Genomic DNA, 24,562 nt, shown 5'->3' on the forward strand with positions numbered 1-24,562 from the left:
TCATACATACTTATGCATATCATATTATACAAAGAAATGTAGGTCCGACGTCGAATTTTGAGACTGTCAATGAAGTGAGAAATTTTTCTTGCGAGAATTAGAGAACGGTTCAAATTTTCTTTGGAGAATTTTTCATTCCTTTCGGATTGGCTCGATTTTCACTGCAAAAAAAAAAACAAAAAAACAAAAGAGTGACATTTCACTCGACAAAATTTAGACACTAGATATATACAATATACATGCCCACCTACATCCTACATATATATATATATTGACTGGACCAGCGAAAAGGAAGGAAGGAAGGAACGAGGGAGGGAGGGAGAAAGGGAGGGAGGGAAGGAACGAACGAACGGACGGATGTACGGAAATTGAATACTCGAAATGAAATATTAGGGCGTATGTCATTTGTTTGCGAAACCCGCCCCCGACCCTCGGCAACAACAACGCGTCGCGCAGTAAAGATTTCCGCGAGGCGGCATCGCACCCCCACGCCGACTGTACATCCCTGTAAACTGCTACACTGACGTGACACACCAGGCGAGCGGACTACCAGGGTGTCGGGGTCGGGGTCGGGGACGGGGACGGGGACGGGGACGGGGAAGGGTCGGGGCGTTCTGTCGGGGAACGGCGGGGTGGGGGGGGGGGGGGGGGTTCACCCGGTAATCGATATCTCCAAGTAAACGCGGGGAGAGAGAGAGAGAGAGAGAGTGGTGGGTGGGGGGTGGATAGACGGAGAGGAATGGAGAGGAGAGATGCAAACTGTTGTCAACCGTCGACGCTATTATATTATCGCGCTATCCACATTTTCCTCCCATCGTATAATATTTGTACCTATGTGTATGTGTATTGTAAATATATATATATATATATATATATAAAATATATGTACACTAGGGTATCTATGTGTGTGTATATATATATAAAAAGAAGTAACCACGTATTATAGATCTATATAATATTTATAATCATATCCGTGAAATTTTTTTGCTCACTCACTTTTTCAGTATTTCAAAGTTTTTCCACCCTGAACGAATGAAATACAAATTCATTGGAGTTTCTTGTACGATATCGGTGAATTTGACGTTCATTTTTTTTTTTTTTTTATATTCTTGTTATAGAGATTATTTCAATTTGATTTGATGTACGGAGAATATGAGAAATGAAAAAGTTGTAGGAAAAAAAGAAAAAAAAAAGAAATATTAAACCATGAAGAAGAAAGAATTGGAAATGATTTAAGGAAGTTTTTAGAAACTGGTTATTATAATCGGTTATAGATCTTCAATCAATTATCTGTTGATGGTAAAGGAATTATATCGGACAAATTGCGCGTCGTAAATGTGATTTCAACATTCGCGGATAGACGATAAAAACCGGCGAATCTCTATTTGCCGAAGGATTATATTATTATCGTTGCGCAGTTTCGTAATAATTAGGCACTTATGTATTGAATAGTTTGCAGATTACTTAGCAATTCATTTTCCGTGGAGCCCTCGAGATTCGCAGTTCATAATTGGTGTGCGCGAAAGAAATTCTCAACTTTGGTCATAGCGAATAGCATATCTATACACCTATAGAGGATCTCGAAGAATGGAAAGAAAGCGAGGGTCGTCGAAATTGTGTCGTGTTTTCATCAGTGACAGGATTTTTACGTTTTCATTTCTTGTCACATAGGATACTGATTAACAGGTAAAAATTTACCGTCTAAACACACAAAAAAAAAAAAAAAAAAACTTATCTTCAATAATGCCAAAAAAGTTGTTTCTCACATTTTTCAACAATATCGTAATAGTACGTATTGATTATAATTATTCATAACGTTTAAACATTTTCATACAATTTATAATATATATATATATATATGATAATTGGAATGAAATGAATTAATTTTTCTTCGACTGAGGTAAATTCAAATTTGAAATAAACATATTATAATATCAAGTTATAAAATGTCATTGAAGATACTAACGCGTGTAATTAATTCAACGATAATGTAATCACGAGAAGAGAAAATGTTAAAGTTATGGTAGAAAGAAAAAGTATAAGAAAGAGAAAGAGAAAGAGAGAAAAAAAAGAAGATAGAAAGGCGTACAAAGAAACGAGAATAACCTGTACAGATGAATAAGAAATAATGCGTTAATCGGCGTACATACCACACCCTATACTCTATAAGTACAGCAATAGAATCGCATGGGCGAAGGTATGCACGAGCCTATATATAGCCAACGATACGAATACCCTCGAGGGACGGTTGTTATCAGCTGCATTATTAAACTGGAGTATTTCTGTTGCTCCAGTTATCGATTTCGTGTCCACTATCCTGGTATCTATATGCATTCATGTATGTGTGTGTGCGGATGTATGTATTACATATACATATACATATATATATACATATATATATATATATATATATATACTCTGCATCGCGTCGCTTGGCTTTGACGGAACAAGACGTCGCGTCGTCGACTTCTGGTCCATGAGACATACTTTACGACGACGGTGATTAATATATTTAATTATATTATATATAGAGATCCGGAGATATTAGCTCAATGCTGGATGGCATCGGATTATCGCAGTGTTAAATTGCAAATTTTCATTCATTCATTCTGTACCTGTACTGTAGGTTATAATGCTTAAAATAGGAATGAGAATTTTGTCACCGATAAACAGCATCCGCGGTAAAACTCGTGCAGGTTCTTCAAGTAGATGAAATAAATGTAAAGAAAAAAATCTCACGCTAACATGAAGTTTGAGATCCTGTGGCGGAATCGTTTTAATTAGTCATTCGTTATTAAATTAGTTATTCTCGCTCAAAATACAAATTTATATTTTTATGTATAATATGTATTTACTTGTTTATCTCTTTCAACACGATTTATTGCTGCGCTATCTTAACGTTTCTTTCTGTTGCAGTACTATGAGATGTCCTACGGGCTCAATGTCGAGATGCATAAACAGGTAATGTAGATTTCTGTAGCTTCTTTATCTTCACATCATCCTTGAAAAGTAAATTATTTTACAGTACTTATACATGTATGTATGTAACTCGTGAATGCGAGAGACTGATCAGCCCACCGGAAATCATGCCTCGCGTTAAACTTCCTTGAAATCAATGATGATAACGATAACAACGCTCCGATAAACAAATGACGAATTTCTTTCTTTTTTCTTTTCTACCGGAATTGTACAAACTTCCTTACGAAGTAATATGCACAACTTTTTAACAATTGCACCTGCATGCATACGGAGTAAGGCTGTTTTTTTCACTTTAATGTTCATCCTATCTTTATGTGGCAAAAACGAATTGGACGAAGTAGGGTAAACCATATACTTTGCATGCGGAAGGTCGTCAAACTCGTCCGTTTCAAGTCTTGGCTCACTTGTCGGTATTCTTCATTGCTTGTAAACTTTATTGGTCGTTAATTCGTAGTCGTTTAATATAGATATATTAGGATGCTTGACAAAAAGAAGTTTATTTTTTCACTCTTACCCTCTAAAATGTTAGTGGTTGGTAGAAAAAAAGATCCTCCCAAGAGAAGCAAGCGCTCTCTACCTCGAGTCTTGATAGATCGATCTTTATAATTTTTACATTATTTTATTTAATCTTTTTTTCTACCTGCTGCGTGCTTTAATTTTATAGAATCCTGAAACATATCACATTTCTAACTTCTCATTTCTCTTCTCCCTTAATAAATAAGTAAGTTTACACATTTAAACTCACCTTATAGATACTTAATCCCTACCGATGACGTATATTCTTATACGTACGTAGGCCATTGCTTCCCCCAAGTTGCGAACTATTTTAATTACTTTAACAATTCACATACATACAAAAATATAAATAAAGGTCTAGTGTAGGTATATGTCTGTGTATATGTACGTAGATATATCCGCGAGTCCATCCCGAGACCCTTCGCCCCGCCACCCTTAGGGCAACCCCCTACCGCGTTGATATTCATTACGTGGCGATCATTTCTCACTCTTGTTCTAGGGGTGTCGGCTAATGGGCGGTGGTGCGGGATCTCCATCCCCATCCCCATCCTCCGCTCCCCTCACCTCCCCTTATTCGCCGTCGCTTCTTCGCGGCTCGTCCTTTAGTAATAATTGCATAGAAATTTAGTGAGGAGCGAAATTATTTTTATGGGTTTCGATTTTTGCATTTATAATTTTTTAAATACTTGTATACGTTATACCTATACACTTATATGATTTTAAAATTTGCGGTGAAACGTTAAACACGGTTATGTGAATTTTTACGAAATTTCAATGGCATATAATCGTTGAGGCGTGTAAATAATTTCATTAATGGTATAATTTTTTTTTTGTTTTTTTTTTTGTTTTTTTCTTTAATCATATGTACGCGAACGACGTATAGCATAGACGTTATTACAGGTGCAGAGCACTTCGGAAGTGAGACTGCGACTCGGCTTTATACACCCACACACACAAACACGCACACAAGTATATATTATATATATAGGTACACTCGGTACTTCTATAATCCTTTTCAATTTAATCCTCGAATGAAAACAATCTTCCCTTGCGGCACCTCCCGAGGTCTTTTTACGTTTTATACCCTTTTTACCACCACCACTACCACCACCGCCAACGCCAACGTATACCGGGAACCACCCTCTATTCCGCTTTCCTCCCTCCCTCCCACCCCCCCCCATACATATATGCCATAGTACTCTATACTCCGGTATTTTTCTCTCTTTCGTTGCCGTCAGATTTCTCTCTTTTTCCTTTCATTTTTTACTTTATTTTTCTCCCCTTCCTCCCTTGCCTCTCTCTCGCTCTCTCTCTCTCTCTGCCTCTCACTCCACGCCGCGGTTTCTTTTCTATCATTTTTCTCCCTTGCAATTCCCGCGCCTCTCCACCCACCTCTCATTCCGTCCAGCAGCTAGCCTTCGAGTCTCGGTGTTGCGGCCGCCGCGCTTCCACCACTTCACCATCGCACGTTCTATAAAGCCTGTACACCTATACAGTGACGATTATGATTACGACGACGACGACGACGACGACCACGACGACGATGCCTGTGTGGTCTATGCTTTGGCTAAACTCAAATTTGTTGGCCATGTCCCAGTTTCGAGTTTAACTTGACTCGTAAAATAACCGCCTTCGTGCTTCCTTCAGTATACGTTTTACGCGCCCAGAAACACACACAAACACACGCGCACACACACGAATTATTATTTATATCACACCCTACATCATGCTATTGTATTTCTACGTATTGCACGCCTTATACGTAGCTCTATGAATTATTATTTATTGTACCTGTTCGTAAGGTGTCCTATATATGCTGGCACATACCTATATATACACATATGTATATATATATATATATATATATATACAAAGGTGGATATCCGCAGACTCGTAATACGCGGAGACCCACGTTTGTCGTCGTTATTATACGCAGCCCCCAGTCTGGCAAGATAACAAAGACCCCACTTTATACCTACTGATAAATCGGTCATCTATCTCTTTTGCATCGGTCGTAAATTTTTTCGCTTTCTTTTTTCATTACGATTTTTCCATCGTAGATACTGTATATATATATATATATATTATACAATTGAAAATATTTTCGCGTAGGTACACGCGTGCTTTGTCTAATCCCAATTCTTATATTACACGTATATATTATTTACACCTATCTTGTATTTTCGTTCTAACGTACACATTTTTTTCATTTTTAATCCAACAATACGATACGATAACGATATTACAAATAATTGCACAAATACTAGAGGAATTAATAAGCTAATTGTATATATATATATATATAATACAGACCTATATTTCAGTGCCTAAATATGTATGTGTTACAATAGTTGATATTACACTCGAACCTTGAACATCGTAAAATTAGTAATTCCACGGCTACCAGCTTGCCGAAGTATTAAAAATCGTTTGATTTAATCGTATAATGTATATACAATATACGTACATACATATATATATATAGCTTTATTATACGTAGTACGTGTAATCGCACATACATACATATACCTACATATACCTATACCAGATACTTAGATATCGTATAATCAATATATACGTCACATATCCTGCACTGTCTACCGAACGTGCATGTGTAATATAAAGAATTAAAAAATGTCCAAAGCTCAATTAGATTTCAGGCCCAGATTGCGCGCTATGTGTATAAGGACATTAGGTATGCGCGCATACATGTATGTGCCTACATACCTACACGCATACGTATTATATTCGTATTCAAGGCGCTCCGCAGGCAGGACGCTGACCAATTATATAAAATCCATCGTTCTCTCGTCCCTCGCTGGTCCTTTTTGCTCGAGCAGCCGTCCTCCCCCCATCCTCCATCCAACCCTTCTCTTCTCTTCCCTTCCCTCCCGTCCCCATTCCTGTATCCACCTTCGCTTCGCCTCCGTATATATATGTATGTATGGTACACACTCTCTCTCTATATATATATATATATATACATACATATATATGTATATATCTATAACGACCGTCTCTACCGCTACCTGTCTCATTCTATCTTCTTTCTCCTCTCGCTCTCTTTATTTGGCTGTGTTGTGTCTCTCTTTCAATTTTTATTTTTTATTTTTTCCATCCCCCCTCCCTCCTCCCACGTTCTCGCTCTCTTCTCTCTTCTCTCTTCTCTTTTCCCTCGCTCGCTCAAACCCGTGACGCGTAGTCGCATTCTTTTATTTGCTCCTCCGCGGGCGTCGGAGCCCCTTTACCACCCACCACCACCACCACCACCACCACCACCACCACCACCACCACCACCACCACCACCACCACCACCATCACACTACCGGGGGTGGTCCGTGTAGAGTGGAGTTACGGGCGATGACATCGATTTTTTTACCCCCTACCCCCTGCTAATCTCAGTGTTGCGTTCCTGCGTGAAAACTCCCCGTCGCGCTATTTCCTCTTCTATATCCGCGACTCATTCTCTCTCTCTCTCTCTCTCAACTGACCATGGTCAGTGTGCAGTGTGCGGAAATGTTTACTTATACATACGTGCATACATGCATACATACATGCATGGAATACAGTAACCGGGTCATTTCGTGGTAACGTAGGGTTGACACGTCTAAACTTGTGCAATTTGAGCTAATTCTTTATCGAAACCCTCTTGCACGTCGGCAACTAAATTGATAGATACCTATAGATTTATATAAATTTTCTCTTATTGCGTAGAGTGTTTGGTTTTACTCTTATTTTTATTAGAAGTTGTTTCGTCGTATACCTGCAAGCTGTGTAACTATAATAATGGGCATCGTAATGATCGATCGTGGTTTAATCAAGATCGTCGTCACGCGTGTCCAGTATAATCAAGATTAGAGAAATAAGTAGTAGCAATCGCGTCAAATGAGGAAGGGATTAGGGAATACTTTTACAACCTGGAAATTTAGATAAACATCGATTTTTTGTTTTACAGAGTAATGTATGATTCTTGGCGGATAGGGTAAATGATTTTTTCTTTCTATTATTTTTTTTTTTGTTCTTACTCACAGTAACCTGCACAGTGTTGTGTTTGAGATTGTACTTATTTACTGAAATCGCTCAGAAATAATTTTTTTTTTACATAATTTGGCATGATTTCAGACGAATATGTAAAAGTAATTGCATCAAATTTAACGCTAATATCGGTTTCCGATAAAAATTTGAAATTATATATTCTCAATTTTGTGCAAAAGTTTTTCAGCAGTATTTAATTGTGCATCGTGAGGTTATTTCCATTGTTATATATATATATAATGAAAACTATGCAATGAATATAATATATATTGTATTATCATTTGTGTCTTTGCTTTGTGTAAATTGAATATTTTACAGGAAAATACGTGTTTTAACATGATGCACGAAATACGTTAATGAAATATATTATGTGGATCGGTTGAAATGGGTTTTGTATAAATTAATGTGAATTTGATTGCAGACGGAGATTGCAAAGCGGTTGAACGCGATAATTGCCCAAGTCCTTCCGTTCCTCGCACAAGAGGTGAGTCTTGTACTTTCTTCCGATTGATAAAAACGTTTTACAATCAAATTGAGATAACAACACGATAATGATAGCACGGGTTACAGCACCAACAGCAAGTGGCCAACGCCGTTGAACGGGCAAAGCAAGTTACGATGACCGAGCTCAACGCCATTATTGGGGTAAGTTTAAAAGCATATACAAACACACACACACACACACACACACACATACCATATACCATATACCATATACAGTTATGTACACATGTCGCCGGGGACTCTATCTAACCGTTATTATAACTTGATGAAAGTTTATCAAAGTCTTATAGCTCCCTGTAGTGTTATTTTCATCCACACATGTACTTTCTCGAAATACCTCGTGTTTTATTTCACTGATATTATAAACATAAGTGTGCACATGTAATATCATATTTTACACTTTTCTGGAACTTTTCTGGCTACTCTCTGCAGCCTTTTTTATCTCTTTTCTTTATTCACGTTTCTCTACACTTTCTTATCTTGTCTAATGAATTTTTACAAATTTAATACACCTATGTGCATATTTTTTTTTTTTTTTTTTTTTTTTTTTTTCGTGAATCGAGATTCAATTTTCGTCTTCAAATCGCCTGCAAGTTGCAGCGTACGTTTTATCAGCATCGAGTTTACGTATACACATTTTATTGTTTAATCAAGTACAGCTTTTTACTGTTGACGAAAAAAAAAAAAAACATCTTTATCGGCGTGTGATAGTTGGTCTGTTTATAAATCATTTTGACCTACTTAGTTTGTAACCCTTTGTTTAAATCGATAATTAATGTTTCATATCAGTTGTATTGTATTAATATGGATATTTTCTTTCTCGATATATTTCAGCAACAACATCAGCAAGGATTACAGCAATTATTGGTGAGTCCTCGTGAGCGAATCTTTTGTCTCATATACATTATATATAAATATTAGTTTTTTTCACGTATTTGCGGTTATTGTTAACATGGCTAAAAAATTCGTGTTTTTCATTCACGTAATTAGAATAAGATATTGGAAATATGTTGAGGAAGGAATAAAAAGGTAAAAAATTGTCTCACCTTATATCACGGATCGTTATTCAAAAGGTTATAATTTCTGGGAATTGAATTACTTGTGAAAATATCTAGGTGCAGGTAATATAAGCGTGTATTGAATTTCTTTTGTGACGTTTTTATATTCTCCTTTACGATCTTCACATATACGTATACATACGAAGTATCGTAATCAGTTGCTTCGATCGGGCTGCAAGTGTTTTTTAGAATTTCCCTTAACGATGGAATTTGGTTGACGTGTTTAAAATTTTCGTTCAAATGAAAGTTCGCATAACGGGCAAATTCTCGCACGTGGCGGTCTGGTTATAAAAGTAATTTAATATCTGTCAAGCATCGGCACTTGGCGTAAGAAGGTATAAAGTAGAATATACAGGCAGATAATAGTTATATTATATCGTTGGGTAAGCAGGCACTAGAATTATAACGAAGAACAGAAACGAAACAATCCCTTGGAAAATTCAATGAAAATATGAAAGGAATTATCGCTAACTAAGTACGCTCAGAATCTGGCCAATTTTATACCCTCATTATATCATATAACATATATATAACCTAAAGTTTTGTCAATGACCAAAATCAAATCATTATTTTTTATACCCCGTTGATAAACGTTATTGTTTTTCTTGTAAATTTTGTAGAAAATATTGCAATTTTTCTATAATCATTCTCGAGAGTATAATTAAAGGTAATAGATACATATATATACATGGTAAGAGTATAAATGAGCGTAAAAAAACTTGTTGTTATATATATATATATATTAGGGCGGCGCAAAAAACCAGACAATTTTTTTTGTTTTGAGTCACGTGTGACAAAATGTTAGTTTCTGATGTTTTAAAAGCCCACTCCAAAGGACAGCTCAAAAAAAAAAATTTTAAGAGGTAGCTCCAAATTTTTTAAAATGTTAAAAATCGTCAACAAATTAAATTAAAAAAATTGTCTTTTTCAGTATTTTGTTTGATTTTTAATTCATGTCGTGGTGTATTGTTATCGATTCTTTCTTACTAAATAAAAGAAAAAAAATTTATGAAATTTTAATATGAATATTAAAAGGTCGCTTGAAAAGATCTAAAGAAATGCACCAAAAAATTGAAAAAAAAAAATTATGAGCGACCTTTCGAAATTCAAATTTTGAACTGAAACTTTCGGAAACTTATTTTTTTTTTGTCTGTAAAATTATACCGTAACGGAAAAAAAAATTTGAAAAAAAAAAAATCGATTTTTGACGATTTCTGACGTTTTAAAAAATGTGAAGTGATCTCTTACAAATTTTTTTTGAACTCTCCTTTGGAGTGGGCTCTTAAAACATCAAAAACTAACATTTTGTCACACGAGACTCATAAAAAAAAATAGTCTGTTTTTTTGCGCCACCCTAATATATATATATATGCATATATATAATATAATATTTGTGTGTGTGGAAATTAAGGGAGATTCGTACGTCCTTTTTGTTATTCAGCAACAGATTCACGCTCAGCAGCTGACCCACGGGGCCGTCGTGGGTGGATTGCCCCCCGCGGGCTTACTGGGGTTTGCGGGGGCGGCGGCGGCGGCGGCTGGGGGTGTCCCACCCCACCTGGCACCACCCCCGCATCCCGGTGCAGCCGCGGCCGCCGCCGCCCAGGCACAGGCTCTCCTCAAGCCGGCGGATCTTCAGCACAGAAACGCCGCCGAGACGCCCGAAGACCGGAAACCGATTCCAATACCGGACGAACGGTTGAGACGATCGGTTTCACCGGGTGAAAAATTTCGCAGCCGAACACCCGACATCGAGAGCGGTGAACCGAAACGGAGGAAAGAGGAAAAACTCGGCCACGTAAGTTACGACTTATGGAATCGAACGATTCTTTTTCTATGTGTGTGTGTGTTTTTTTTTTTGTTTTTTTTTTTTTTTTGAAATGTGTGATACAATTCTCACGTGATACAGAGATATTATATGTGTTTCGATGAAATTCGATGTTGCGTGATATTCGACGGAACATTGAAATTGATAATGTGTAAATGAAAAGGCGAAAAAATTGCGAAGGTTGAAGGAGAAGATAAAATTGGACGGTTTAAAAAACACGTCTGTTATGTATGTATGTATATATATATGTACAATATGCTCGTTATCGTTTGTCGTTACGAAGAGGGCCGCGGGTGGTTTCGAACCGTACCCTAACCGACCAACCAACGTGGCCGTAGAACCGTCGCTGCATCAGCGTTGAATTTTCAGAGTTAACACTGACCGACCGGAAGTTGGCAATTGTTTAACCACCGGCAATGATGTACGGTCGTTTCGTCGATGCAACAAACAAAAGCCTCGGGTTGTGCACGCCGTTGTCGGATGCATGTTTGCAGCATGCGTTACGTGCATAGGTGTATACGTTTATGTTATATATACAATATATATATATATATATATATATGTAAACGTGTGACGATGCGTGTATAACTTTGAAAATGGCGGGGGGGGTAAACGTAGTTTGAAACTCGTTTCTGGTTAAATTGAAGGATGCATGAAAAGAAACGAATAACATTTTCTTTGCAAAAAAAAAGAAAAAAATAATAATAAAAAGAAAAGAAAATAGAGAAAAAGGGGGATGGAGCGAAAAAAGATGAGACAATGAATGTGGAAAAAATAAAAGAAAATTCTTTGACGTCTACGTGTACCTATATAAATTTTTCCAACCTTTTCGCAATACCCTCCTATGCGTAGTTTGCCAACCCCACGACTCGTCCAGCTTTTCGTCCTCTTCTACCACACACGCCTTTACCGTCTCCTCGTCACCAAGAGCACCGGACACAAAGTTTATACAATAATTAAAACATCGCGTGTAGGTGGAGAATCGCGTTCGCAGACCGGGTTTAAATTGGATTACTTTTACGATTACTGCTTCGTTTATTCATTTACTTATTTATTTTTTTTAAATTTATTTATCTATTTATATATTCATATTTCGTTGAGTCGGTGTTTTTTTTTTTTTTTTTTCACTGTTTTCTATACAGTTTCATCTTCATATATATGGATGTGGATGCGGATGTAACGGCCGAAGCGCGTGTTTTGTGAAATTGTTTAATAATAACGAAACGACGAATTATCATTAAAAGCGATGAAGACTTGAATAATTATTGTACTTAACGGTTTGGGAAAATATTCTAAATCAATTTACGGTCAAGTCATGTTCCGTGGTACACCGGAAAACCTTTTAACAGTTATTTCTTGCGTCAGATGTACATATTTGCAAACACGAACCGTAAATTTGATAATAATAATACATGGGTGTATACTCACTTAACATCCACATTTGGTATATGTATAGCTGAACTTTCGACCTTCTAGTCTTTTCTTTTGAATCACGTATTATCGGTCCCCTGTACCTACAGTTGAATTCTAGACAACAGCGGATCGTCTCGAAGTCCTCCAGCTAAGGTTTAGGTATATATGTAGAAATACACAAGCACACACACACACACACACACATATATATATATATATATATATATGTTTATATGTCCCGGGCTGGAAGATCGTCTGTAATCGAGTTAGGCTCACGATCAGTTAGACACGTGTGGTTGTTTTATCTTTGTAAATGCCAGACACGCGTCGACGAGTTCGTGGGATCTGGAGGTGTACTTTTTTTTTTAGTATTTTTTTTTTACCCTTCCCTCCCTGAGTATTCTTTAGTTTTCGTCCCTGATTTTTTCCCCTTCTTCTCTTTTTTTTTTTTTTTTTTTTTGAGTCAAATTAAACTTGGGAGATGAAAACTTCGCATCGCGCCGAGATAGGAAATCCTTAGGAATCGATTGTTTTTGTGGTTGAAACTTTCTGCGTATGAAGTAATACTGATTGTTTTTTTTTTTGTTTTTTTTTTTTCACTCTTTCTCTTTCTTTCTCTTTTCTTACTTAACGTCGGCAATACAAAAAAGAGAAGACTAATTGAAATGTGTGATAAAAACAAAAACCGTAGCGATGAAGATAAATGAAGTTTACTGAACTTTTCATATAATGATTTGATATTTTATTATATCTGTACGCTGTAAATATGTACAGAAATTCACTCGGTGAGAAAGACGCGATGACGGAATTAACCCCTATAGGTGGTACACAGGGTGTATAGAGTAGTTTCAGTTCACCGGTTTCATACAGAATCGTTCGAACGAAGCTTAGGATTAAACCGGGAAATGCAGGTTACCGGAAATGAGTTCTCTCGTGTCCCGTACCTTGATCTTGAGGCGGTAGTGAAACCAACCCTTTTCCCCCGGTGCGCGATGAAGTCGGAGGCTGTACGTAGCGGAGGGTTGGAGGAAGAAGGAAACAAGGAAACAAGGGAGGTGGGCGCGAAGCGTGGTGGGCATGTCTGCTTCCAACCTTTCCAAGTATAAGGGATGTCCGTTCAGCTAGCTCTGACATTAATCAACAGTGCGAGACGTCTCGCAAGCTCAAAGTCTTCTCGAGATGCATATATATATATATATATATATATATATATATATATATATATATATATATATATATATAATAAAGTGCAAGATGAAAGATGAAAGGTGCAGATGCGTTCGTGCAGCTTCTTATCAAGCTGCAATACCAAGTCCAGCGTTAGCGGAAATACTACTTTGATAATAACGTGATAACGTTAAATAACAACAACGTCGTCCCGTGCACGCTTGATTTCGTAACTCTTTCATTATTAACTCTCGGGGGTTACAAGAGAATCCTTCGGTCGAGTATCGTTCCGCGTTTCGCCCGCTCGTATGGCATTAAAACGCGTTTTTCCGAAACCATGATTTTTTTCCAACCCTCTGCAGCGGCACGTTTTTTATACATACGTATATATACAGCTGCAGCGCTGACTGAGTTGGTAGGCTATATTCGTGGATACTCATGCTGGCCGGGAGGAGGATAGGTCGGTTGAATTTTTCATCTGACCACGTCAAACCAATTAAAGCGAACCACCGCCGTGCCACCACCTCCACCTCCTCGCCGGCTTTCGGCTCTCGCTCCTCACCACTCCCTTTTCTCTCTCTCTCTCTTCTCTCCTCTCTCGCGTCTCTTTTTACTCTTTTATTTCCTCTTTTTTTTACCCGTTCTCTCTTTCTCTCTCTCTCTCTCTCCCCCTTTCTCTCTCTCTGCGTTTCCTCCGACGAGCGGTTCCGCCCTCCCCGCCCTACTAGCCGCCCAACCTTCTCTCCGAACTCGTTGGATTTTTTCGCGTCACGAGGCGGTGTAATTTATTTGGCCGAGCTTCGCGGGGGCGGAATGGTGGAGGCTGGATGGGTGGGTGGGTGGGTGGGTTGTACTCCAGGATTCAGAGATGGGATGAGGCAGAGAGAGAGAGAGAGAGAGAGAGAAAGAAAGAAAGAAAGAGATAGCCAGAGCAGAGAATAGTGCTCGGGAATGGTTTGAGTTTATTTTTCCCGACCTACCACCTACCTACCTACCTTCCTATCTTCCTACCTACCGCTCGTCACTGTCCATCGGATGTTCTGCGTTCATCATCCGTTGCAGCTACAGAAATGCTTGCGTGTGTGTTTATAATGCATAATGTTATGTATCGAAAGCTTCTGCTTTTTTTGGCATCGACAGATTTGTTGGCTGAACCGAGGTTTGAAGTACTTTTTTATACTTGTATTAACGCATTTTTCTGCTGCTACTTAATTGATATGGTTGAATCGGTTTAAATTTTACTTAATATGGTATTGATATAATACGTGCGATGATTTGGTTGGACGGATTTCTTGCTGTTGTCGATATCGTAACGTTTTTCTTTTAATTCAAGCACACTGCAGGTATATTTTTCTATCTGTATTTTGATGGTAAATAAACTTTTTGTTTTTTTTATAGATAAGAGGATTATATAAGTATAAGAGGTGTAAAGATAAATGCAGAAAGTTGGCTTATTTAAAAATATTTCGAGGAAACGAAGGGAGAAGAAATGTGGAAAAGATACGTGTTTATACCTAACGAGATCGAGAAGAAAAAAGGGAAAGACGAACGGAGAAAGCGAAATTTGGCAAAGATTTGGTCCGATAAATAGATTTATTCATAATATATCTCCAGTTGCCGGTCGATATTCAACATTTAATTCGGACTTTAGAATAAAACGACACCGAAAAATTAATGGACACATCAACATGAACATCTGATCGAAACAAGAAAAGTATAATCATATCTAATCGTCGTTTCAACAAGGAAGCATATATAAATATACACAGGGAAAATTGTTATTTGAAAATTTGGAGCGGCATGAAAAAACAAAATAAAATAAAAACAAAAGTAAACAAAGAGAGAAATAATAATAATAATTGATTTGCAAACTTCGTCGTGATCATATATTCAACCGGTGATTATACCGGAGACTCAAATCAAGATGCAGGTTACGGTGAGAAGAAGCTCGTTTCGTAACAATTACCGCGTTGAGATCTTGCGAAGAGGTGGAAAGATAGATAGAGAGAGAGAGAGAGAGTAAGAGAGAGAGGTAGAGGGAGGGATCGAGGGAGAAAGATGGAGCTAAAAAGAAAAGAATAAAAACGCCCCGTTGATCGAACAAACCTGTATTTATATAAGCACTGTGGGATTAAAAAGTACGCCCCCCCCCCTCCCCCTCCCCCCCCCCTCCCACTCCCACTCCGCCCTGCCTTATGTACAGATGATCGATACTTTTGTTGGTGTTTTTCTGTATACGTGTGTGTATTATATATAGTTATGCTATGTATATGCATGTGTATACTTGCATATATTCCAGTTTTCTTATAATGGCGATGTGTACGGCTTGTAAACTTCTATATTGTTTAATAACTCGATAAAAATGACGCCGTTGAGTGTGCAGTCACAGGCCTGGTGGTGGTTGTGCAGAAGCCAGCGGTCGATTCGCTTTATTGTTCCAGATTAGATAAGTAAGATAAAAAGCGGTTATCCGCGAGTTAGATATATATATATATATATATATATATATATATATATATATATATATAACCGTGCAGGGCGACAAATCGATAGGCGTTTTCGCGTTTATTTCTATTTTTCTTTCTTCTTTTCCCACTTTTTTTTTTTTCTCTCACTAGCCTTTTCCACAAGAGCTTTTGTGTGTGTGTGTATATATATATATATATATGCATCCTTTGCGGAGATATATCGCGTTTGGAATAATTTCGCTCCGCTGGAGTGAATCTGTAACGGTATTATAAATTGTATACAGTTTAAACATCGTTAATATTGATCATATACATTTTGGAACCGGACTCGTACAATTTTCACGTTTGTCTTTCACGCACTGTCAATCTATTGCTTTTGTTTCACCTCGACGATCAACAATCTTGATTTGCCAATTTATTCATTGTTATATCCCAGCCACCTGCAATCTTGCAATAACGATTATAATTTCAGGTTTACCTGGTCATTATTTATTGTCTCGTTTTTTTTTTTTTTTTGGAACTAGGTATGCTCAAACATTCATGATTTTTGTCTCTCGTTATAAGGCTATTCACGGGGCTGTAGAGGAAGGCGTTTTTCCACACGAAAGAAAATTAATCCTCTTGTCGATCGGCCAGTTAGAATCGGCTACAGGCTTTCTCAATTAGACAAGCTTCTTTTTTTGATAATTGGATTATGTACTCATGTTCGAAACTTATGTACCCGGATTTTTAATTCGCTTTTTAATTATCAAACTAATGATCACGTGGTTCACATTGTTTGTGCATAATTCGGTCTAACTTCGTTGCGGTGTATTGAAAAGTAGTTTATAATTTGAATCAATTGCGGCACTTCATTTCGCATTGATATGTGTAATACTATAGCATGATTAATCATCAATTCTATACGAATATCGCGGCAGTCGATTTTGGGACACCAGTGATAAAGTTTATCTACTAGTTATCTGTAGCTGTGCTGTCGATACTTAATTGGTGACTTAAGGAAACAATCGTGTAATGCAATGTCAACGCTTTGATAACCGAACGGATAACCGCGGTAGAAAAGATTTTCTAATTCCTGTTCTCCTACGCGGACGTGGGAATTCAAAGTAAGGATAAAAAGGTAATGCGGCAGTCGATTAACTTTTATATGGTGCGAATGAGAGAAACGCCAAACTATTTTTAATTGTTTGATTACTTCGTACATTGTTAGTATCCAGTTAAATGATCATCGGTTAAAGCTACGTCGCGTCGGACTGCGTGCAGTGTTGTTTCGTCAGATTTATAGCGAAATGGTCGGATTAAAGAGACATAATTTTGTTAAGATGGCGATATGTTGTCAAACTTTACCGACCGAGTAAAACATCACTTATTTTTTTCTATATTATTAAGGCCTAGGTACGTAGAATTGATGCAAAAATTCAGTGCGGAAGAAAAAGTATCCAAAAACTTTTTTGTTTCGTATTAATATCATTCCAGGATATTTATTCTTTCAACGAGCATGATAATTCAATGGTTAAGAATAAATTATTTGTCATTATATTGTTGCGTAAAATGACACTTTTTTTTGTGGAAATTGTGTTCGAAATTGAATGTAGAATTGCTCTGACTACGGTAATTCCACATCAGTAATCGCACAGGCACCGATAATAGTGAAAATAGGTGACTTTTAACGCGGTCGGTAAAAACTGACTGTATCATCCCCTTAAGCGTCCGAATTCCCTTTTGGTTGCATTAATTAAATCTAAAAAAACTGATTAGGCATAGTTTTCTCGGTATTCCATTCCCTAGATTGTTTAATCAGTTAATCTGTATCATGAAAGAAAATTTCACAGCGTTCGCGGTTAAGTTTCCTTTTTCACATGCCGCGGTGTATGTATACATCTATACCTATATATAATTTGGAATGTGAACGCGTGATTCGAGTTTGAAGCACCTATAGATAAACGTATAATATAAGTATACGATCAATTCCTTGGATTCACATCGTCGGTTCGTGAAACAGTATAGCAGCAAATAATACCTGCCGTCGCTTTCGTCCGTCGTTCGTCGCGGTAGCCGAACTCGGTGTGCACCTACCTATACTATAATTCACATGTACGTACACGTATATAGAGTCAGACAGAGAGACGAAAATTCGTAGCGAATAAATTTCGCGCGTGCGCGCGCTTGTGTTTGTGTGTGTGTGTGTATGGCTGTGCTCAGGTATACGTATAGGGTGTTTCGTACTTGTGTAAGTAGGAAAATCTCCAGGTCCGCAAACTGCATGTGGAAGATGCGCGATCGGAAACGCCTACAGCCGTCACTGTATCTCTGTATCTGAGCAGTGACGAATCAGGAGCCGTCCACAGTGGAAATACGGAATGGTGCTACCCATACCCACCTCGCAAGTGTATCCGACGGGGGTTCGTGTGATGACAAAACATTCGCTCTGAGCTCCCGCGGGCTCAGCTCAACGCCGGCGAGAGAGAGAGAGAGACAGAGAAAGAGAAAGAGAAAGAGAAAGAGAGAGAGGGAGAAGGAGAAGCAGAGCGAGGGTTGGGGGTGGAAAACGTTGCCGAGGGGTCGGGGGTGTGGGGTGAGTCGTGGCGAGGCGAGGCGAGGCGGAGGTTTATATCCATCATTTTGTATTTCTCGCAGACATAAAAATCTATACCATCCCAGAGCATCCAAACCCTGCCATCGGTCCTCCTCTTCCTCCCCCTTCCCCTCCCCTTCCTCCACTTCCTCCGCCACCTACCACACGAAACCCCCTCGCGCCCCCGCCCCCGCACCCTTCTCGGGACAGGGGCGCAAATATCGTATTTATTGTATGACGGCGCGGCGCGTATCGCGTCGTATATCACGAAACGACAGTGTGTTTTTTCCCCACCCTGGAAATTTCTTCTTTTTTTTCGCCCCCCCCCTTCCCCCCCGCCCCCCTTCATTTCTATATATTTTCATGTTCTTTTTTTTGCTTTTTTTTAAATTTTTTTTTCTTCTTGTACTCTGTTCAAACCTTTTCCTGGCTTTTTATTTCGGTATTTCTTTTTTTTTTTTCTTGGTCTGTTTTTTTTCATACCCGTTTCATTGCTTCGTTTTGCGTTTATTTTGTGCCTTACCTTCCGTCGGCGTCGTCGCTCGATTTGAAAAATATACCATCGACGCTTCGGGGTTGGGTTTGAGCTTCTGCTCCTGCTGCTGATGCTGCTGCTGCTGCTGCTACTGCTGCCGGGGAGAATCTAGATTGGAAGAGATAGGAACGAGGACGACGCTTGACGGTTTCGAGATAGCTATATATATATATATACACTATACACCGGGTCTTCTCGCTTCCCGGCTAGGCAGGATTGTGGGGACAACATGGCTGCCGCCGGGTGTGCAGAGTGAGATCTGTATATCCTGATGTGAGCTAGCCGATAGTAAATTACACCACGGAATCGTTTCTGTACTTCATTTATTCTAACTGCTCGGTGGGGGCGATAAATGATTTCTAGCTACCGACGTCTACTTATTCTCATTCGGCTAACCGCCTCACCAATGTATTGTCTGCATGGGTCTCGCTAATTATTGTCGTCGTACGCCCATCGATCGCTACGATAATTTTCTTTTGTCTAATAATTTAACGAAGATACACACGTAGGTATAATTTTACCAGGCATCTTACTTGAAAACCATTTTATCTTAAGTTTTATAAATATTGATACGTTGTAGAGACGTGTATTATCATGCTTGAGCAAATTCAAAAAAGATAAGCTTGTTGTTATAACCTTGTATAATTTTAATTAGAAAACAAGCGGATACAAGTTGACTGTTTAGAGAGAGAGAGAGAGAGAGAGAGAGAGTTTTCACGTTGAAATTTTTTCGGAGAGTCAAGGTTTTTTGCACCGCGGTCATTATACTTTCGCTGAGATGCTGTAAATAAAAGTTTTCGACGTCTGGCAAGTGAAAGAAACAAAATTAATACAGATTTCCTTTCTTTTTTACCCGCAGGAGGGTGGGGTGGGCGGGGGGGTGTAGCTTCGTTTTGTTCTATATAATATATCTGCACAAATATGTAAATTGACCAGTTTTTTTTCTTTTTCTCTTTACCTCTTTTCCTCGGTTAAACTTTTCGTGGCATAAAATAACTGTTACCTTTTCTTTTGCTTGTCATTTTCGGGCATTTTTATATGTCACACCGTCGGGCATCGTTGGCGCAGTAATTTCATTTTTTACGTCGTCTCCTTGTACAACTGTTGAATTTAGAATCAAAGATCCCCGATTGAAATTTGTTTTTCATAAATTGCTTTAAACGATTGCAAGTTGGGTATTTCATATTTCTGTATGTGCCTAGCTATAGTCTTTGCTGCTACGGCTCGTCGTTCGGTTGTTTAAAACTTCCAAGTTAGGTACTGACGTGCACTCGATTCCGTAATGTCGTCGCCTTAAACGCGGAGATGTACAAGGAGGGTGGCTGCGTGCTGCCGGAAGCTATATAACTCGAGGCGTTTTGTATTTAGTACGGATCTATGTTTCCTGGAAGTAGGTACACCTAGGTGCACGCATGGCTGGGAATTACAAGCGATTTTCATTGGTCTACGAAGAAGCTATTTTTCTGATCTCTTATCGTTTTGTTAATATTAACGACGTCGTTGAAAATATTATACCAGACAGACTGATAATTTTATCGAAGAATTGTGAAATAGAAACTCTGATCGGAATTCGCGAGTATTTATCAACTTTAAATTCTAGCTTTGAAACTCCATCTTATCGTTTATAAATAAGAACTTGAAACTTGTAGGTACGCTAACCAAACGCGACAGTGACCGAAAATCTCGCCCGGCTAATTCATGCCCAAATTATGTTCTAATTATTTTTGTCACCCTTTGATTTTTGCCAACTGCGTAAATACATTTCACTCAGCGTAAGGATATACCAATCCGATCTTATTAAGTGAAGCAAATTTTGGTCAACTTTCACAAATTAATACATTTTTGTTTAATATATGCTTTTTTTTCTCCAGTAACAAGCTTTCTTTGTGTAACACATTTTTTTTTAAAAATTATTCTTATTTTTATTCTGCAGTAGCAAAAATGACGAAAAGCTTTAGGGGGTGATAATATCACGTATATATGTATAATATGCATCTGACATGGAAGAAGTTACTATACTTGACTGCATAGTAAAATGCGATATATTCGGTTACGAAGTGTCTCTCTAACTCTCTGGAAAAAGTTTCCTTCCACGTTATATGTGCAGACGACAACATCGAACAGGCGTGGCATTCGAGAATATCTCAGCTAAAAAGTGGGTTCAGATAACGCTCACAATTTTTTCGTTGATACGTGAACCTATAGTCATATATATGTATATATATAAATATACACCCTTAACTTCTCCTTCTAATCGATGTCGTAATTGATTTATCTCCGCTGCAATGTAGAACATTCTGTAGTTTGGTATTACGGCAAAGTTGAAATTCCGCGGGTTGTGATGTAATCGAGTTGCGAATTTTTCACACTTACATAATTATGCATAACAATCATAATGATATGGAATAATTTTTAACCTATTAAAGTAGGGATCTTTCAACTTTTAGTTATCTGTTGAATTCTTTCCGCCGAGTGCTTCGACGTGGATTTCATCCGTAGGTACCTACCATAATTTCGACAAACAGGATATAACAAGGCTCATGTTTGCCTCGGATATACGTATACGTAGGTACATGGGTAGGTATATAAGGTCGGTTGAGCGGCCTGCACGAAAGTTGGAGCGCGGAGGGTATAATGGCGCATACCTACTTTTGATCGATGCTTGTGCCCGGGAATAAATTGGTCGATTCCCTTTGATTGGTTCGCCATGAAACAATACGAAATCCCCTGTACATCCGGAGCTTATGTACTATACGCGTATACGCCCACGCAACTTTTCCGACCGGCGATTCCCTCCTCCTCCTCCTCGTTCGCGAAATTATTATACGAGGAATGGAAACACAAATGAATCGCTTATTTCGACGATTTTGTTTGCGTGACACAGTTGGCCACGGTTTGCATTACGCGGACAACGCAGTCGAGCCCAAGAGAGAGGAAGAAGAAAAATAAGAGAAAAAGAAGCCGGCGGGTGGGTAAGAGGATAAAAAACAAAAACATCAAAAAGAGAGAAAAAAAAATAAAATAAAAGAAAGAAATAAAGACAGAAAGAAAGAAAGAAAGAAAAAAGAAGAAACGAGCGGGAAAAGAGGAGAGAAGAAAAAAAAGAATTAGAGGGTTCTTGAGGCAAGGTTAGACCGGCGGAGCTGTGGGCGAGAGAGGCGACAGTGGAGGATGGGCAAGAGGAGGGGGAGAAAATGGCGAGGGAGCGGGTGTGGGTGGCCAAATAATAGAGCTGCCCTTAATACCGGCGTCTGCCGGAACATTGGGGTGGTGGTTCAAGGGAGTAAGACCGAGGGGTTGGGGAAATGAAATAGAAGGGATGATAACATTTGTATCATATTTAACGGTGGGACGAGCAGGTTAAGGGGTGGAAGACACCCCCACACCCCGTCTCCGGCTTCCACACCCTCCCCCCCCCGTTCCCATCCCCCTATCCCCTTCGGCAATGCTACTGAAATCAATACTACCACAGGTTTGTGTTTACGTAAGTCGGCGATATAAATTTATTATCTTCGGGCTTGTCGCTGGGCGAAGAGCGTGGCTTCCCTGTACCCTCTGCACCCTCTGCACCCCTCGTCGTAGTCTTATTAATAAAACGATCTCCGTTCGGAAGAGTTGCTAATGCTGCAGGATGGAGGAAATCGGTGAATCTTAATCGATGTTATTTCGGTTGAAACCTAACGCGAGTATAATGTATGTGTATATGTGCTGTATAATTTAGATTATACGCTTGTTTCGATTCATGAACGCGCGTTATCGTCGGCAATCGGTTGATAAACGGATGTCGTCGTCGTTAAACAAGTAATACCGCATGATTTAAAAAAAAATTTCAAGTTTGATCGCAAGTTTTTACATTTATATATATATACGGGGTTTCGTGGATATTAACGTGGAGGGACAAACTTTGAACGTCGACGTCGACTACCTCGTCGCTTCTCCCCTTCACTAATTTCACCTTTTACAAATTCTTCGGGCTTAACGCGTTTCAATTTAATTATACACAAGTTCAAAGAACCGAGTTTGATCGTTAAATGGCTGACTTGACGCCCTTATATCAATCCCCTTCTATGTTATGTTTGAAATAATAAATTTCCCTCAATTTATCGGTATCAGGATAACGTGTCTGTTTGACATTAATATTCTTTGATCATAGATCAGATCTTCACTGCACGTAGAATAAGTATCGTTTGAAAACACGGCAGTCTTGAATATTATTATCATAACATTATTATTAATCATATCTATCATAATTTTAATTCGTTATCACTTTTTCTTTTTCTTTTCTTTTTTTTCTCTTATTTAAACGTGATCAAAAGACACTTGAATTTACGAGAAACATTTAAAGAATGTAATTACCAACTGATTCGCGAATGCATCTGTACCTGTAATCAAGTCTCTATACTCCTGTAATTCCACTCTAAGAATTAGCTCAATTCAGATCTTTTTCAGTCAGGCTTCTGACTACTTACGCTACGAACCGACCCCTTGCAAGTATCGATGTAGGAAATTCATGATCAATGTATTATGCAATTAAAGAAATTTTTTTCAAGCTAGCCAACCGACCCCCAAGAGTGCGAAAGCTCTAATCTTGGTGAAGCCGTGGCGCTTATATATATATCGCGGGTAATGCGAGGCGCTGCATTTTGTACTTTATTTCGTATATATGCAACGCGACGTACGTATACGTGTGTGGCATACCTGGACGGATATACGTTCGCGTATACTTTGTACTCTGAGCGCCATTATCCGTGTATATATATATATATATATATACACACACACACGCACGCACATGTACTCTTTACTTCGTACTCTGTACTTTGCCAGACCACGGTAGCGTGAATTTGCAGCAAAGAGCGTGGCGATATGCATTTGCATTTTCTATTGCTGCACTGCTCTGCACTATCCCCTCAGGCAACCCGCACACCCCCCTCCGCACCGCCGCTCCATCCCACTATATACCTATAGTTACCTACAGGTGTTTGATTGCTTTTACACGGAAGGAAAGAAACGTCATTTGCGAACGAGAGATAAGCACTGGTATATAGACCTGCGCCGCATTTATGTAATTTTACATATGTATATATATATGTGTGTACAATTGCGTTTACATATGGGTACAGTAACGTTTCTTCCCTCCAATGCAATTAATTTCATAAAATTTACTCACCCCTCCAATCGATGATGAATTATACAATAGTAATTGTGTTTATGTTCGGATCACCGTTGTTTGTTATGGGGGTCATGGGTGAGTTTGGTTTTTCATCCAATTGTGAAATGTTCAACTGTCGTGGAAATCGAATGCGAATTCGAGGTTTATATATTCACGCTATTCAAACTTCTCGATACACATCGATTCACTTATCGGGTAGTTAGTTTTTACTAGTTTAATCTGATACACAATCTTGTAATGAGAAGACCTTTTTCGTTAATTAGCTGGTCTTTTTAATCTCTATACCTGATGTCTTTCTTGAAATTAGACTC

General features: G+C 38.5%; 1 protein-coding gene across 7 annotated transcripts in view; it reads left to right on the forward strand.

Moving 5' to 3' along the window:
• LOC124412998 (protein groucho) overlaps nucleotides 1-24,562 on the forward strand; it is a 54,374-nt gene that overhangs the window by 25,594 nt on the left and 4,218 nt on the right. For 2 of the 7 annotated variants that reach the window (XM_046893269.1, XM_046893275.1), the window contains exons 4-8: nucleotides 2,914-2,961; nucleotides 7,952-8,014; nucleotides 8,089-8,175; nucleotides 8,869-8,901; nucleotides 10,534-10,890. In XM_046893269.1, the coding sequence (XP_046749225.1) occupies nucleotides 2,914-2,961; nucleotides 7,952-8,014; nucleotides 8,089-8,175; nucleotides 8,869-8,901; nucleotides 10,534-10,890 (588 nt within the window). The remainder of the gene's footprint in view (nucleotides 1-2,913; nucleotides 2,962-7,951; nucleotides 8,015-8,088; nucleotides 8,176-8,868; nucleotides 8,902-10,533; nucleotides 10,891-24,562) is intronic. The other 5 variants (XM_046893271.1, XM_046893270.1, XM_046893272.1 and 2 more) reach the window with 5 other exon arrangements.

This window comes from Diprion similis, chromosome 12, assembly GCF_021155765.1.
Source record: "Diprion similis isolate iyDipSimi1 chromosome 12, iyDipSimi1.1, whole genome shotgun sequence".
Classification (NCBI taxonomy): domain Eukaryota; kingdom Metazoa; phylum Arthropoda; class Insecta; order Hymenoptera; family Diprionidae; genus Diprion; species Diprion similis.